At 35.7% G+C, this 18,133-nt stretch overlaps 1 protein-coding gene across 3 annotated transcripts in view; it reads left to right on the plus strand.

Moving 5' to 3' along the window:
- Window positions 1–18,133, plus strand: part of Piezo (piezo type mechanosensitive ion channel component) — a 1,325,935-nt gene that overhangs the window by 1,172,100 nt on the left and 135,702 nt on the right. For all 3 annotated transcript variants that reach the window (XM_090398322.1, XM_090398324.1, XM_090398323.1), the window contains one exon: window positions 14,874–15,038. In XM_090398322.1, coding sequence (XP_090254448.1) covers window positions 14,874–15,038 — 165 coding nt within the window. The remainder of the gene's footprint in view (window positions 1–14,873; window positions 15,039–18,133) is intronic.

An 18,133-nucleotide genomic window follows, 5' to 3' on the forward strand; every position in this document is an offset into this window, starting at 1 on the left:
ATTTATTTGTGGCACTGATGACAATATGAATGTGATTGAAGAAGTGCCTATGTCAGGAACAATGACAGGAAATAACTTATATTTGTGTATTGAGGAAAGTCTTGAAAATGCTTACGTGGACTGGTCAAAATTAGTAAGTGTGACTACAGTTGGGGCTCCTGCTATGGTTGGTGTTAACGTCGGACTTGTTACAAAACTTCAAATGAAAAAGGAAATGTGCAAGGACAAACTTAAATCATTTCATTGCATAATATACCAGGAGTCACTTTGTGATAAAAAAACTAAAGATGGAACACGTCATTAGTGTAGTAATTAAAACAGTATACTGGATATGTTCTCACGTCTTGAATCATCGACAATTCAGTGCTTTGTTGGATGAATTGGATTCACAATATAGCAGTTTGCTCTATTATATGGAGGTTAGGTGGCTTAGTTGTGGTGTCGTTTTAAAAAGATTTTTTGAATTCTTAAAAGAAATTGACACATGTACTTCATCCAAAGGAAAACTGATTCCACAGCTCACTGATGAAGATTGGTGCAAAGACTTTGCCTTTTTAGTTGACATAACAAGCCATTTAAACACTTTGAATATTGCTCTGCAAGGATGTGAACAGGTGATACGTATGATTCAATTAAGTCATTTCTGGCAAACTCTCTATCTTTGGTAAACCCACTTGACAAAGAATAATTTAGCCCACTTCCCTACACTTAAATCGAAAGAATAATATTTCTCAAAATAATAATGATGCCTGAAAAGTACATTCCTCAAATTGAAGAATTGAAAATTGAATTTGAAAAAAGATTTTCTGATTTCAACCAGTCTGAAAATGAATTATTATTATTCAGTTCACTTTTTTTAATTAATATTGAAAATGTTGACGAAGAATTACAAATGGAAGCAATTGAACTCCAGTGCAATGCTGAACTAAAAAATAAATATAACGAAGTTGACATACCAAATTTTTATGAATACCTTGGCAGTAAATATCCCAAATATAAAATTTATTGTGCAAAAATATTGTCAATCTTTGGAAGCACCTATGTGAGCAATTATTTTTAATTATGAAATTTAAGTCAAAGTTCCGCTCATGAATAAAAAATTCTAGATTAAATGCAATACTTCATATTGCAACACAAAATGAAAAAGCAGATATTGACATGTTAGTACAGAGGAAAAGATGTCAAGTTTCAGGATCAAAATCAAATTAAAAAAAGGACTTCATAAATAAAAATCTTTATTTTTGTAAGTCAAAATTATGTATTTAAATAATTTTCTTAAAGTATGAATAAAATGTAATTGAACTTATATAAACTTGTTATATTTTTAAAATTTAAAGATAAAAACGGTTATAAATTTAAATGGTGGTGTAACTGTTTACGTAAATCGTAAAGGCCCAGCAACAAAAGGGCCTTTGTTAGAGCCTTTCTTTTTTTTAGTTTATGTTTTGGTTCACAGAATAATATTGAATACGACCAACATCAGATATACATCTATTTGACTTGCTGCGTTTGAGTTTGAGACCCCTGTTTTAAAAGATCAGCATCTGCTATGGTTTGCATTTGTTCAGCTGTGTCTGTAGAGAAAATGAGTAGTGTGTCATCTACAAAAGTAGATGACACACTGCTTAGTTTCAGATTGCAGAAGTCATTGATATAAATTCTATCTTTTAGTTTTACACGGTGATCAGCATTCGTTTTAGAAATTATGGACTTCACAACCATGTTATAAATAACTATTTTAATTTTCCGACGTTTCGACCTTCATATTAAGATCATCATCGATAGCAGGGGTCGCCAAACTTCTTTGACCATCAACCCCTTCAAGAGTTTCTTGACTTTTTATCGATCCCCTCTATTTTACTATTACGTAATTTTAATATTACGTAATATGTATGTTGATGAATTTTAGAACATTAACGCTCACTTGTATGTCAATGAGCAAAAATGAGACTGGGATCGAATACATTTAAGTATAAGTAAATAAGCAACTGCGCACGTGTTGCAGTCTTGCTCTTGCTGCGCTGGCTGGGTGGGAACCACTGACATCTGTTTATACGTCATTTTGGCCTACTTGATTGGCCTCCATAACTATTTTCATGACCTTGCTCCATCTTACAGGTCCTATTCATGTCACTGTTCCCACACTTCACTCTTAATTGCGTTGTCATTCAGGATGGAGGTAATCCAATTTAATCGAATTAAATATTACCCGTACAATGATGTCTTATATTTTTCTATCGACCCCTGAGTCCGAATCGACCCCTAACAATGTTATATCGACCCCTGGGGGTCGATATCGACCACTTTGGCGATCACTGATCTAGAGTATATACAAGCTGAGTTACATTTCACACAGTATGTTAAAGAGGCAATGATTTGATTGTCTGATCACTGATCAAACCAGAAACATGAATCTTCAACTTACTAATTGATTGCATCGCTTGTGGGTCGAATCTCTATGAATTATCAGAATCCTTTCTTTTAGTGTTACACGGTGATCAGCATTCATTTTAGAAATTATGGACTTTACAACTGTGTTTTAAATAATTATTTTAATTTCCCGACATTTCGACCTTCATATGAAGGTCATCATCTGGAGTATATACAAGGACAAGTGGAGTTACATTTCACACAGTATGCTAAAGAGACAATGATTTTATCCAAATTTGTATATTTGTATATACTCCAGATGATGACCTTAATATGAAGGTCAAAACATCGGGAAATTAAAATAGTAATTTATGACATGGTTGTAAAGTCCATAATTTCTAAAATGAATCATTGATATAAATATTAAATAAAATTGATCCTAAGACTCCTATTGATCCTAATATCCCTATCGAATCCTAAGATTCCTATCAAAACTGTAAACATAGAGATCCTCATGGTACACCACAGTCTACTGTTTTGGAGCTTCTATAGCCGTTGTTTATTTTTACACTTTGTGGTATAGCATTTAAGTAGTTTTTGAACCAGTTTAGGGGCAGTACTTCGTATTCCTATGACTTCCTATGACTAACCAGGCTGGCTTGAAACAATTACTGGAACTAGCAAAAGAAAAAAGTGAGAGAGTTAAGATAGTGGGTCTGTTGCCACAGTATGACAGAGTCGAATTGAGAAGGAGGGCCATAATAGCGAATGACTTTATGCGTAGGTTGCAGGAGGAGTTGTATGGTGTGGGGAGTGAGTTTGATGGTTGAAAGGACTTATACAAGATGGATGGTTTGCACCTAAATGGATTTGGTGTTCAGAGACTCGAAAAATTGTTGTTGAATGAAGTGAAAGTGAATGTGCAGAATCAGGGAAACTGCCGCTTTTAGGGGAGGGGGGGGGGGTTGAGCTGTTGAGTGGATATGCAAACATCATTAAGGCAGTTGAGTGTACGAATGTGTATAATATGCCTGAATTAGTACCAATGGTAAAAAACCAGAATGGGATAGTTAGTATAAGGCATCAAGATAGCGGTGGGACTAAGAGGCTTTTGCACTTTATGTGTACACTAATGCCAGGAACATTAGGAACAAGCAGAAGGAATTTTTGGCCTTGGTTGGCTCATCCCAGGCTAACAGAAGATGATATAGTTAGTGGGATAGAATGTGAAGGGTTTAGTGTGTTCAGAAAAGATAGAAAAGAATGGGGGGGAGGGGAGTGTTATTGATGATTGCTGATGAACTATAGCCAAAGAGAATAGAAGCTCGACTGGAGGATAGTAAAAATAGCACATTGAAGGCTATCTGGTATGAGAGTGAGGCCAGCAGAACAAAATATGCAGTTGGGTTCTGATATAGACCAGGGGATTGAATAGATGATGGAGATGGTATGCATCGCCAAATAGACTCAATGAGTAGTGGACAGGTAATTATTATGGAGGATTTCAACTATGGTAGCATTGATTGGAAGGAGAGGACACATGGGAGAAAGGAAATGGATTTTATAGTTACTAAGGGAAAATTACCTGATACAGCATGTAATGGAATATACTAGGGATTTGAGAGTGCTCGATCTAGAACTGCATCTGACAATTTGACTATAATGAATATGACTACTTTGCCACCAATTGGTGAGAGTGATCATATGGTCTTGACCTGTGAGGTGGCTAAATGTGTGGAATTTTCAGTTAAGACAGGATATATGTGGAATTGCTGGGCTGGTAAGTATGACAGGCTTAGAAGATTGCTTAGATCAGTGCCATGGCATATAAAACTGCAAGGGCTGGATGTTGATAGGGCATCGGAAGTGGTAAAGGGGTATTTGAGGGAGGTAATGGTAGACTGCATATGTCTAGTCAGGAGAATAAATCAAGTGGGAGTTAAATGGATGAATAACGGCATTAAATTTCAGCTGCAAAAAAAAAAACAATTATGGAGGGAATTTAAGGAAAAAGGTGACCTGCAGGCACCACAAAGAGTACTAATGTGGTAAGAAAAGCAAAATCAGATTATTAATAAAGTTAGGAATGCAGGCTAAAGAGAATCCCAAACATTTCTGTCACTATGCTGCAAGTAAAAGAAAAAATGTATACAGCAGGATGATTTTAAGGAATGCCAATGGTAGGAAGGTAACTGAATCAGTCCAAATAGTAGAATTACTAAGTGAACACTTTGCAAGAGTATATCATCCAGGTGGTGATATTGCAGGAATGAGGGAACCGATGACTTATATGGGAACTGAGGTGAATGAAATGGATGTGGAATAGCATATTACAGAACCTTAATATGAGTACATCTGTGGGATTGGATGGTCTACCAGTTCAAGTCTTATGTGAAGCAGCAAAGGAATTGTCACTGCCCTTCACCATATTGCTTATTCTAAGTCTCAGCTCTAGATTGTCCCAAGGGAGTGGAAAGAGGGGAAAATAGTTCCATTGCATAAAGGATGCTTCAAGACTACTGTTTCAAATTACTTACTGGTCAGCATATCAGGAATAATTGTCAAAATATTGGTGAAGTTGTTCAAAAGCAAAATACAGGAATGGATAGATGGAAATGGGATACTATATGGGGGGCAGCATGTGAAGGGGTAGATCATGCCTCGATAACTTGCTCATGTTTTCTAATACGGTGACGGCTGAATTGGATAAGGATAATGGGTTTACAGTGTTACTGCTGGACTTTGCAAAGGCCTTTGACAGAATACCACATGGAATTCTAATCAGTAAACTCAGCACATGGGGATGGATAGGAGGGTGAATGATGGAGAGATATCAGAGAGTAGTTTATTCAGGAGTAGAGTCCAAAAGAAGGCCTGTTATTAATGCCATGACACAGGGTTCTGTCCTAGGAACGCTATTGTTTAATTTGTACATTAACGATATAGGAAAGGATCTGAGAGGAACTGTTCAGTTATTTGCCAATGATGCAAAGTTGGGTAGAGCAATAGTTAATACAGATGATGTCAAAATTTTGCAGGATGACTTGGATAGATTGGCAGACTGTGCTAAGGAGAATGGATATCAGTTTAATGTGGCAAAGTGTAAGGTTATGCATTTAAGGGTGAAAAGATTACCAACTATATACCACATTGGTGGAACTGTACTCCATGAAATTGACAAAGCCAGAGACTTGGGAGCGTTGGTGGATAGGGAGTTGAAGTTTAGGGAGCACATAGCAAAAGTGGCTAAATCAGCTCATCAGATCACTTGGTTACTGAAGAATACTTTGATGAGCAGACAAACAGTTTTTTTTTCCTTTTTATTGAGCTTTGATAAGACCCCATCTTGACTACTGTGTATTGATCTAGGCACCAGGGTTTCTTGGTAATGTGGAGGAGGTAGAGAGGATCCATAGGCGAGTGACCAAGATAGTAGCTGAAATATGGAATGAACCTTACAAGAGCAGGTTGAAGAATTGTGTGTTACAGAAACTGATTGATAGGTGGGAAAAAGGGTGATATGATTGAGACATTCAAATTACTAAGGAGTTTTTACAAGATTAATTCAGAGGAAATTTTTCAGAACAGGTATGGTGGTGGTGGGAGAACTAGGGGCCATCCATGGAAACTGAGCAAGGGTGTAAGAACTAGGTTTTTTACTTGGAGAGAGTGGTGAATGAGTGGAATAAGCTGCCAGAGTGTGTTGTGAGTGCCATGACTGTGAATGAGTTCAAAGCAAAATATGATAGATATGTGTATTTGCTGAATTGTTCTTGACATGATGTTTAGGGTCTCCCTCGATGAGTCTAAGGACTCCTTGGAGTTGCCCGTAATAGTAATAATATCTTTGCCAATTAATTTACTCACAAACTTCTATTGTTTTCTGCAGTTTCCTTGGCATTTTAGGAATTAATTTCTGTAGTATTTGTTTTTACTTTATTTTAATTAATCGTATATTAGTTTTCTATAGTACTTAAAACTGTGTTCATAATATTGATTGTGCAGGTATTTTTTAAATTTTTTATACACATTATCTCTAATTTTTATGTATTATCTGATTTGCTGTGTAATCCGGTGCTTTGTTTCTTTCATTTTCTTTATTATTTTAACTTCAATTGAGTCTTGTATTTTATTGTTTAATATCACAATAAATTTATGATATGAGTTGTCAATATTTGTTTCTGCTGTTATCTTTTCCCAAGAGACAGTGCTCAAGTTATGCTTCAATACTTTGTAGTCAATTGTTGTGTAGAGGATTTTTTCGGTTGTGCTGTCTCCATTCTGTTCTTCCAAATGCAGTTTGATACCAATTGGAAAGTGATCCGCAAGAGATTGGTGTAGAACTGCTGCTTGAATTTTGTTTCCACTTAAAGTTCTCCTGAATACATGATCTAGGCACATTCTACCACCATTGAATTCTCTTGTCGGGACATTAATATATTGTTCTAGTCCATAGCAAGTAAATCTATATAATCTGGAGAGGAGCTGCTATTCTTCAGTAAGTCAATGTTCATATCCCCAATTATGAAAACATTAGATTGTAATGTAGATGAGATCACTTCTGATCTCATCTCAACTACACTCGAGTTCCTTTATAAAGTTGGAATGTAGCAGTGTGACAGTGTAGCAGTGTAGCAATGTGACCTATATACACTCATTATATATAATGAGTGTATATAGCACATACTTTCCCAACAATACAACAAACGAAAGAACAGCTTTAAATACAACCACAACAATTTAATGTTAATTATGTATAGAGACTCTCTATGATGTTCATAGTTTATTTAAGCCTCAGTGTTTTAGTGTTTTTCTTTTTTCTTTCTTTTTTGTCACCTGATGAAGGTTGTTACAAGCCAAAACTAGTCGTGTTGTTATATTAAAAACCTTTTTACTTAAATCTCGGTTCTAGTCATTCAATTCTTTAAAAAAAAAAAAAAATATATATATATATATATATATATATATTGTGATGTTCTAAATATAAATTGACATTTTCAGCTGTTTTCATTTTTATATTAGTAATGTTATTAACAGATGTGGAATTTCAAATAAAGACAACTACACCTCCAGATTTGTTATAATTTCTACATTGATAATAATTTTTAAATCTGCTTAAATTTTACAAATCGACTTCTTCGTCTGTAACCAATATTTCTGTTAATATCAGAACATCTAGCCAATAGTTTAAATTTTCTAGTAATAATTCTATGTGTGTGTTCTAATTTATCTTGAATACTTCTTATATTTATATGCAAAATATTCAAGGTACTTACAGTGTCTGAGGATAAAAAGTTTCTTAATTCTACTGAATCATGACATATTGCACATTTATGAAAAGTGACATCACAGTTATACTCAACTGTCATCATTGTTCATAAGTCAGTTATTACTCTCACTGTTTTCTTGGAGTTTACGCGAGTGTTCTTCGCATCTTATTCGCCATATTTTAGATGTATTCTCTTCTCATGTAAAGTTTTCCTTGTATGATCTAGAGATATTTGTAGTTGTGTTTATATTTCTTGGCAATAGATGTTTTAGGTTTCCTGCCAGATGCTTGTTTAAATATATTTTGCTGTCCTTAAAATTGTCATTTTATTGACGGACACAAAAATTGATATTTTTGTGTCCGTCCAGCCATTTGTCTCTGATCGCTTTATTTTTAAATTTTATAATGATATTCATTGCTCTGTTTTTCTGCCCACTAGGAACACGATGCCTAACCTCAATATCATCTTTGTTATAGTTGATCTTTATTTCATGTGCAATTTTCTTTGCTATTTCATGCATATTTTCACATGACTCATGAGGAACACCAACAATTTCAGGTTTTAGCTAATTGCCTATTGATTCAAGTCATCCCCTGTTTCGTGAATTTTTTTTTAAGTTCCCTATGCAGCTCCATATTTGGGTTTTCTAATTCAAAGTCCTTTGTTTTAAGTTCCTTAACTTCTTGGGTTAGGCCAACAATGATGGCCAGAAAATCATCTATTTTGTTCATGGTACACTCTGTCGAACTTCTTAAGTCATTGATGTTTTTTTTTTTTTTTAATTCTTTCATTATCCCCATTAAATCTGCAATACATATATTGTCCATGTTACTAATATCTGGAATGCATGAGTCATCACCCCTGGGGGGAGTTGCTAATGAACATTGGCTGGCACTGGAATGGCATCCGTAATGGAACAAAGAGTTGGAACTGAGCAAGTCTTTTTTGTTCGCTGTTTTCTGCCTTTAGAGAGTTTTTTAAATTGTCTTTTGCTGAGACCAGCACAGTAAAAATAACTACTTTTGCATTTATCTGCACTTCATAACAGATGGGATGTCAACATTTGTCTCTTCACAAACTTTGTAGTGGACTTTCATTACATTAGATACATTTAATAGCTTAAATACAAGTTAATCCTATTTTTTGTTCTAGGTACTCACCTTGTATACTAGTCTAATGGTGACCATTGACTAACAGCAGGTTGAATAGGCAATTTTTTTTAACACTGCTTGCAGAGGTTAACTTTCATAGAGCTGGAGCATTACATTACTAGGTAGAGCACGTTACAGGTTACTCTTCAGGAGTTATTATAATACATTTTTTAAATAAGATAACTAATTGAAATGCTGTTTACTGCAGCATTTCAATTAGTTATCATATATAGCACATTGCTGGGTAGATAACTCAAAATAAATTCAACAATGATTTTTCCCAGTCATTGTTGAATTTATAGGTTCGTTGTTTTCTATTTGAATTACTCATTTTGGAGCAAAATTTTTAATCATGAGAAAAGAATGTATGGTCAAAGCGTGCCAACAACACCAGTGAAGTGGTGATATATCCCTCAAGCGCACAGTTGCCAGTGGACTAAATACATAAGACATATGCACAAAATTGCCACTGGTAATACTCGCACTCAAAGACAGAGGAATCACGAAATGTTCGTAATATAACAAATGTTATATAACAAATAAATAAATATGTCTAGGAGAAGACTTATATTTTCTAGTTTTAATTTTATATTTTCCTTATTTAATAATTGACAGCAGGTGCATGCAAATAGCTCTGCAGGTACAAATGCACCCTGTGGGCATCATGTTGAGAACTGCTGACCTAGATATTTCCATATGATTAAATGTGCAATATCATTTTCTGCATTATCATCATTATTATTACTGGCATTCAGGAGACTTAAGTCAATTTAGAGTGGCATTGCCATAAATTCCACAAATTAATTACCTGGACATGTAACTGTTACTAAATGCATTTAAGGTCGGTTTTATCTTTGTGAACAGAAAACTGACATCCAGAGGGGTCAGGGATGAACAGCAGGTGAGCCTTATTACTAAGTAATCACTGTTGCTATACCATAGTAATACACATAACCTGAAATCCATGGAGAATAATATAAGTTGGCTTGTGTGTGTATATTTCATTATACAACGTAATTTTTTATTTTATTTATGTATTTTTACATATGTATTTATATAATTTCCATATATCAGTGATGTGGTTCATGTATGAGGGAAGATATTCAGCTGTTTGCTGGTGATGCTCAACTGAGAAGAGCATTATGAGGAAGCCCTGATATATTACAAGAGGATGGAATTATACTTTTGGTAGATAAATTGGCATGTGATGATTAGCATGCACAGTTCAGTGATCTTGTTTTTCATTGTGATGAAGACATGTTAGAAAGGACCAGAGAAGATTCACAGAGGTGGTAACTGGCCTTTGGAATGTAGAGTGTGAAAACAGATTGAGGGAATGTAATATGCAAAAACCTCATGACTGGGGGGGGGGGGGTGATAGAGATCTATAAATTGGTCAGGGAATTGTTACCAGGTTCACATAGAAAAAAAATTTTATAGAATGGGATGGTAGGGGATAGAACAAGAGGCCATCCCTGGATGGCCTCTTGTTCTATCCCCTTCTTGCTCTAGCAAAGAGCAAGAAGTAGGATCTTTGCATAGAGAGTCGTTGGTGAGTGGAATGTGCCTGAGTGTGTTGTGAATGTAGACACATTGAATGAGTTTAAGCCATGGTTTGATGAATTTTTTGTGTGAGATTGTTTACCTCCCTTGATGAATCCTTGACTCAATGGAAGTTTGATGTTCATGATCTTGTGTGTGACCTCCCACAATGAATCTTTGACTTCTTGGATGCCTGTTGTAATACTATTACTACTACTAATAATAATAATAATAGTGAATCATTATTATTATGTGGAAAATTATGCCCTTTAGTCATAGATGAAAATAGACTGAAACAGTGTTAGAGGAATTCATTCCAAGGGTTGAGGAAGTGAGAGATCTTGGGCATTGTTAGGTAAGGAGCTGAAGTTCAGGAGATGCATTGTAAATGTTATCAAGTTTACTGGGAAAATTGCTGCCAATGAAAACATTGACAAGTGAGGATAAGGAGATGATGCTTCCACTTTACATAGTGCTAATCAATCCACATCTGGATTTTTGTGGAAAGATCTTACCACTTAGATATCTGGATGATAAGAAAACATTACAGGGAATGCAGAAGAAAGTGACTAAGATTGTCTCAGGAATATAAATTAAAGATACCAAGAAATTATATACTTGGTTTAATCCTTTATCCAAGTGTAAGCAGCCTGAACTATTTTCAGGACTGGGGAAACTCATATAAAAAAGCTAATGACTTCACATCACTTGCCTCGGTATCCCATAATGCAAAGGACATCTCCTTGTGGACATACATAATGCAATGCATTATGAGAAGGGTCATTACCCAGACCAGTTTCAACCTTTATTGAGGTCTCATCAGTCGGAGCCAGACCCAGAGGTGATACTAAGGTTGAAGTAATGCAGAAGTCACATTTTCATATACGAGTAGCCAAAAGGTGTCATACCTTATTATTAAAATACTCTGGATTAGAGATAGTTTTTTTTTCTTTCATTTATAGTATAACCAAGTGGAAAAACTTCCAACAACTTTCTCTAATCCAGAGTTTTTTAATAATAAGGTGTGACACCTTAATTATAATATAAATTCTATTTAAATTATAATTAATGGAAATATACAACAGAATCAACAAAGCTGGTATGACAGGAAGTCAATTGAATAATTTTATATGGAAGAAGAGAGAAATTAATCAAAACACTAAATTAGCTGTGTACAAGACAGTGTTCAAACTAATTTTAACTTATGGATCTGAGAGCTGGGTCAGAAGTAAAACACTAGATCAAAGAATAGAGACTGCAGATATGAGAGTCCTGAGAAAGATTAAGGCATGAACAGGTGGCATAATGGCAATATCATATTAAAAACGAGAATATTAGAAAAGAACTTGACAATGTCAGCATCCAGGAATGCATTAGCAGAACTAATCTTAGGTGATATGGTCACTTAAACAGAATGGGAGAGGAAAGATTAGCAAAACAAGTTGAAAGTTTATTTTTCACTAGGTTAGACTATAATAAATTTAGTTTAATCCTTTATCCCAGCGAGAGTAAACAAAGTTTGTGCCTGAAAATATCTTCAGGACTGAATATAGTGTTGTACTATCTTACCTGGTTAAGTAGTACAACACCAGGCAACTCGTAGCAAAGGTGGAGCAAGCTACCAACACCCCTATCCCAGTATCTCCCATAATGCAAAACACATCTTCTTGTGGATATGTATACTGTTATGCATTAAGGGATTGGCCAGACTAGTTTCGACCTTTATTGAGGTCTCTTCAGTGGAAGCCAGGCCCAGAGTTGGAGATACCAGGCAGAAGCAGTAGCAAGGTCATCTTTACCTATAGGAGTTGCCAAAAGGTTTGCCACCTTTTTTAAATTACTCTGGATTTAGAGAAAGATGTTGAAAGTTTATTTTCACTAGGTTAAATCCAGAGTAATTTAAAAAAAGGTGGTAAACCTTTTGGCAACTCTTATAGGTAAAGATGACCTTGCTACTGCTTCTGCCTGGTATCTCCAACTCTGGGCCTGGCTCCCATTGAAGAGACCTCAGTAAAGGTCGAAACTAGTGGCCAATCCTTTAATGCATAACAGTATACATATCCACAAGGAGATGTGTTTTGCATTATGGGAGATATTTGGATAGGAGTGTTGGTAGCTTGCTCCACCTTTGCTACGAGTTGTCTGGTGTTGTACTACTTACCCACGTAAGATAGTACAACACTATATTCAGTCCTGAAGATATTTTCAGGCACAAACTTTGTTTGCTCTCACTGGGATAAAGGATTAAACTAAATTTATTATAGTGTAACCTAGTGAAAAATAAACTTTCAGCATCTTTCTCTAAATCCAGAGTAATTTTAAAAAAATGGTGGCAATCCTTTTGGCAACTCCTATAGGTAAAGATGACCACCTTGCTAATGCTTCTGCCTGGTTTCTCCACTTGGGCCTGGCTCGCACTGAAGAGACCTCAATAAAGGTCGAAACTAGTCTGGGTAGTAACCAACCCCTTAATGCATAACAGTATACATATCCACAAGGAGATGTATTTTGCATTATGGGAGATACTGGGATAGGAGTGTTGGTAGCTTGCTCCACCTTGCTACGAGTTGCCTGGTGTTGTACTATTGTACTACTTTTGCCTGATGTTGTACTACTTATCCAGGTAAGATAGTACAACACTATATTCAGTCCTGAAGATATTTTCAGGCACAAACTTTATTTGCTCTCACTGGGATAAAGGATTAAACTAAATTTATTATAGCAAAACAAGTGTTCTCTACCAGGTTGGCAGGGAAAAGATCCAGAGAAAGACCAACATATAGGTGGATTGATACAGTTAAAAGTATCTTAGAAGATAGAAATATGAGATCTGATAAAGGAGTCTTGACAGGTAACAGACTAAATTGGAGGAAAATTGTAGATAGGAAGTTAGTAATGATGTAAATTTTCATGTAGTACTTATCAGATCCAGTACACTTGAGGATAGGTACATGACAGGAATTTGATGATGATGAGTGTGACACCTTTGGCTACTCATATGTAAAAATATGACTTCAGCATTACTTCAACTTCAAAAGTTGCTTCTTTAGCAGCTATTAAAAATTCTTTGTCATTTGGATCAGCACCTTTAAAATATGACAATATCTTTGAGGAAGTTCCTGCCTCTGCTAGACTAGCCTTATGTTTTGCACGTGTCAAGTGATTTTTTTATGTCCGAATGCCCACCATGAGCCACAGAAAATTCTGAGGAGCACTGTTCACATTTCACTTTGTCAATATGACCACGAACATTTTATAAAAATAGATAATCCTTTTTTCATTCATTCGTAACCACACAGTTTCTTTTTGGCATTTTGGGGTTAAATTAATTTAATGAAGTAAAAAAATCACAAACAACACACCGAAAAGAAACACTGACTTGCAATCTAAACTTGCAATGCAGCGTACGGGCCAGGGTCAAAGTGGGGTATTCATGTTGCCTAATCGCCATTTTCCTAGGCTGCACTTTTTTGTACTGCATGTATATTCTGCACTTTTAAATTTTTACCAAATATCTGGGACAAACTGGCTGGGACCATACCTTCAAACTGGGACGTATGGTAAGCCTATGAATACAAGAACAGATTAAGAAAAAGCACTCTGCAAAATTTTGTAGTTAGTGGGAAAGTTATTAGAGAGGAAGATGAGATATAAGTCTGTAGGTAGAGTGGGAGTCTGCGAATTTACACAGATAAGGAGATATGGCATAGAATATTTGGGAGATGGGAGAATGTAAGATCATCTCTGGAAATTGTTTAAGGCAGTGATTTTTAAAATATGCCCCCCCCCCCCCCGGAAGGGTGGAAAGTGATGGTCAATATTATTGTTTATTAATTAAAACTGAAAATATATGCTGAAGAACAAGCCAATCCATCTTAATAAATATTTTTATTTTCATTAATATACTGATTTGAAATTTAAATGTTCAATTTTTAAAATAAATATCTCTGGGTTTAAAACCCCACACACAAAGAGGCTGAAGGACCTTCAGCAAATAACTGCTATATGTGGCCAGGGGTTAGGAGCAGAGTAATGTGTTGATATTCTTCTTACACTGCTAGAGGTTATAGTCCTTTAGAAATGCTTCATGGGGAAGGCTTTTCCACAGATAAAGTGGAATTGGAATGAAAGATGACTGGATTTTACTTTTAGTTTGCTTGAAGTATAATTGTGTACGATCAAAATACTAAAGAACATCTTAGTTTTACTAAAATAAATATAAACTAAGAAACCTAAGCGGGCATCACTAAAAAGTTTAAAAACCAAGGTGTCGCGTGTGTGAAGAAGTGAAAACAAGATTTTTTATGTTGTTAATGAATGGAATGCTTTACTGGAATGGATTGTGAATGTTTCAAATGGAGCGTTTACTATCCTAGATATCATATATAATTTGGTCTTTTAGAGTTTGGCCTCCCACAATGAGTCTTTTGACTCCATGGAGGTCCAGGAGTGATACTAATATTATGAGAAGTACTAGGAAAGTTAACTGAATATTATTAACATGTTTTTTTTTTTTTTTTGTTTTACTCCTCAACTATAGGGAATTCACCAGTGCTAATAATCTTCCACCCAAACTTTGGTACTTTATTAAATGCATCTACCTTCTAATGTCTGCTTATCAGATTCGTTCAGGCTATCCAACTCGCATTTTGGGTAACTTCTTTTGCAAAAAATACAACTACATAAACCTGTTCCTTTTTCAGGGGTAAGTTTCATAATTATTTTCTTGCTTTCTTAATTGTTTTTAATTATTGATATCTATGTGTCAATGTTTGAAATATTTAAAAAACATGGAAGATAGTTTTTTTTCCTTCTTATTTTTAAACTCTTTCAGCAAAATGTAAAGCTTTTTTGAAAACACTAAAGTTGCACACGAAGTATTGAAAAATAGTTTTAACTTTAATAGCTGTATATAAAATAATTTAATAAGATACAAAATAGTTCTAGTAAAATAATTGATCAATTTAATAACTGTAATCATTTGGTCTATAAATAGATATACTTTGAAAAAAAAAAGCTAAACAAATAATTCACAACAGTGAATGAAATATTACAGTAGTAGACCAGAGCTAGCAATAATCACAAAAAAATAAAAAAAATTAAAAAAAATTAAAAAAAATCAGCAGTCTAAAAATATATAATATTATTATTGCATGAGACTTCCAAGAAGTGCAAGGATGGAAGGTGCTCCACACAACCCATCATCTACATTACTTAATCCTTCATCTGTACACACACTGCATTACTATCTGCCATCTATACACTACACTGTGTTCAGCTAATCTGCCTGTATGCAAGATGAAAAAGCAAAGTTTCTGGGGGAAAAAACATCCTACCATCTCTGTAAGAGATTGCCTAACTTGCCTTCAGTTGAAAAAGCCCTATAAAGATTGGTGGGAATTACCTTCAGGTCTTTTCCAGTTTTAAAGGCACAATGTCCTGTCATTCTTTTGGGTTTCCTGGTGGTAACTTTCTCAAGTACTGACTAGGCCTAATGTGTAAACTTCCTCTAGTGCTAGTATGTTATTATGTTGTCAGTATGATATGAGATAACTCGTAGTTGGCACCCTAATATAGACTGCCAATTACAAGTTATCTCATAATCAGCAGTCAATGTGTTAACCTCATTGATTAGACAAAAACTGGAGCATTCAGTGTTGTATGCAAATGGCTGTATAATGTTTCATAAAAATGAAGATTGTTATGTAGAAATGAGATGTGGACAATGAGAAAAAAGAGATAAGAAAAGACTCATTGCAGCATTATTCATTCAGAGTTCATTTGAGGCGGTCTGGTGCGAAATAGTGACCAATGCAACCAAATATACGGTTGGATGCTGCTATAGGCCAGGGAGTACAGGGGGAGATATTGAATTCATGCATCAGCAAATTAGTGCAATGAGTGCAGGTTTAGTGATTATTATGGGGGATTTTAATTACGGTGATATCAATTGGAAGGAGGAAATATCACATAGCAAAAAGGAAATGGAGTTCATACATCTTCTACGAGATAATTACTTGAAACAGCACATAACTGAAGGGACACATGGCATGAGAGTGTTGGACCTGGTTATTGGTTTAGAGGTTATATGCATAAGTAAGGTGTCCTCGTTACCTCCAATTGGTGAACGCAATCATGTGGTTTGACTTGGGAGGTTGCAAAATCTGTGGATTTTTCTGTTAAGAGGGGGTAATACGGAACTACAGGTTAGGCAATTATAACAAGCTTCAGAGCGAGCTTGCAGCCATCCCATGGCAGAACATATTGCAGGGGAAAGATGTTAGCAGTGCATGGGATAAAATCAGCGGGTATCTGAGGAAAGCAATATCAGATTGTGTCCCCATGGTCAGGAAGTCAAACAAGGCAGGCATTAGATGGATGAGCAGTAGTATCAAGCTTGATCTGCAAAAAAGGAAAATGTTATGGAGAATTTACAAGGAGAAAGGTGATCAGTACACCCATGAGCAGTACAAGGCTCAAGCTAGGAAGGTTACCAGCATGGTAAGAAAAGCTAAATCAGATTATGAGAAGACCTTAGCCAAAGAGATAAAGGGTAATCCCAAAGAGTTCTTCCACTATGTAGCAAGTAAAAGGAAGAATGACTTCGGAAGGATAACTTTAGTGGGTGCTAATGGTATTGAGGTGACAAAATCAGATGTAATAGTCGAGTTACTGAGTGATCACTTTTCAAGGGTCTATCACCCAAGTGAGGATATCGCTGTACCTGTAGCAATAACTAATTGCTACAGAATTGAATTGAAGCTAAAGAATCAGAGGTATTTAATATATTGCAAAATTTAAATGCAAACACTACTGTAGGCTTAGATGGAATATCAGCTCGGGTGTTGCGTGAAGGCGCAAATGAATTGTCAACCCCTCTTACTTGGATATTTAATTTAAGTTTGAACTCTGGTGTGGTCCCTAGGGCGTGGAAGTTAGGCAAAGTGGTTCCTTTGCATAAGGGTGGCTCTAAAACTGTGGTAGTTAATTACAGACCAATCACCATCTCAGGAGTAGTGGTGAAGGTATTGGAAAGGTTGGTTAAAGACAGGATTCAAGAATGGGTGGATCAGGATATGATACTCTATAGAGGCCAACATGGTTTTGTTAAAGGTAGATCTGCCTTAGCAATCTATTAACTATTCATAATAGAATGACATCTGAGTTGGACAAAGGAACTGGCTACACAGTGGTACTTCTGGATTTTGCTAAGGCTTTTGACAGGGTACCTGATGGAACACTGTTACGCAAATTGGAGCAGATGGGAATGGATACTAAATTAGTGATATGGATAGGAGAATGGCTCAGGGAGAGATACCAGAAGGTGGTGTATGGAGGAGCCAAGTACAGGAAGGATGAGGCAGGCGACCAGTGGTGTGCCTCAGGGCTCTGTGCTTTGGCCATTGTTGTTTAATTTGTACATAAATAATATAGGAAATGGCTTAAAGGGAGATATTCAGTTGTTTGCCTGATGATGATGCAAAGTTGGGTAGCACAATAAAAAATCAAGCTGATGTTGAAAGTTTGCAGGATGATTTAAATAAGCTGGTAGAATGGGCAAAAGATAATGGATGTCAGTTCAATGTGGAAAAGTGTAAAGTCATGCATTTTGGGATTAAAAGATTACCAGCTGTGTACTACATTGATGGAACAGTACTCCAAGAGATTGATGAGACTAGGGACTTAGGGGTGTTCATAGATAGGGAGATGAAGTTCAGAGGACACATTGCTAAGGTGTCCAAGATTGCACATAGGATTACTTGGTTGTTGAGGAACACACTGACATCCAGAGATAAAGAG

This window comes from Typopeltis vanoorti, chromosome 9 (assembly GCF_054136105.1).
Source record: "Typopeltis vanoorti isolate ZY-2024b chromosome 9, IOZ_Tvanoo_1.0, whole genome shotgun sequence".
Lineage (NCBI taxonomy): Eukaryota > Metazoa > Arthropoda > Arachnida > Uropygi > Thelyphonidae > Typopeltis > Typopeltis vanoorti.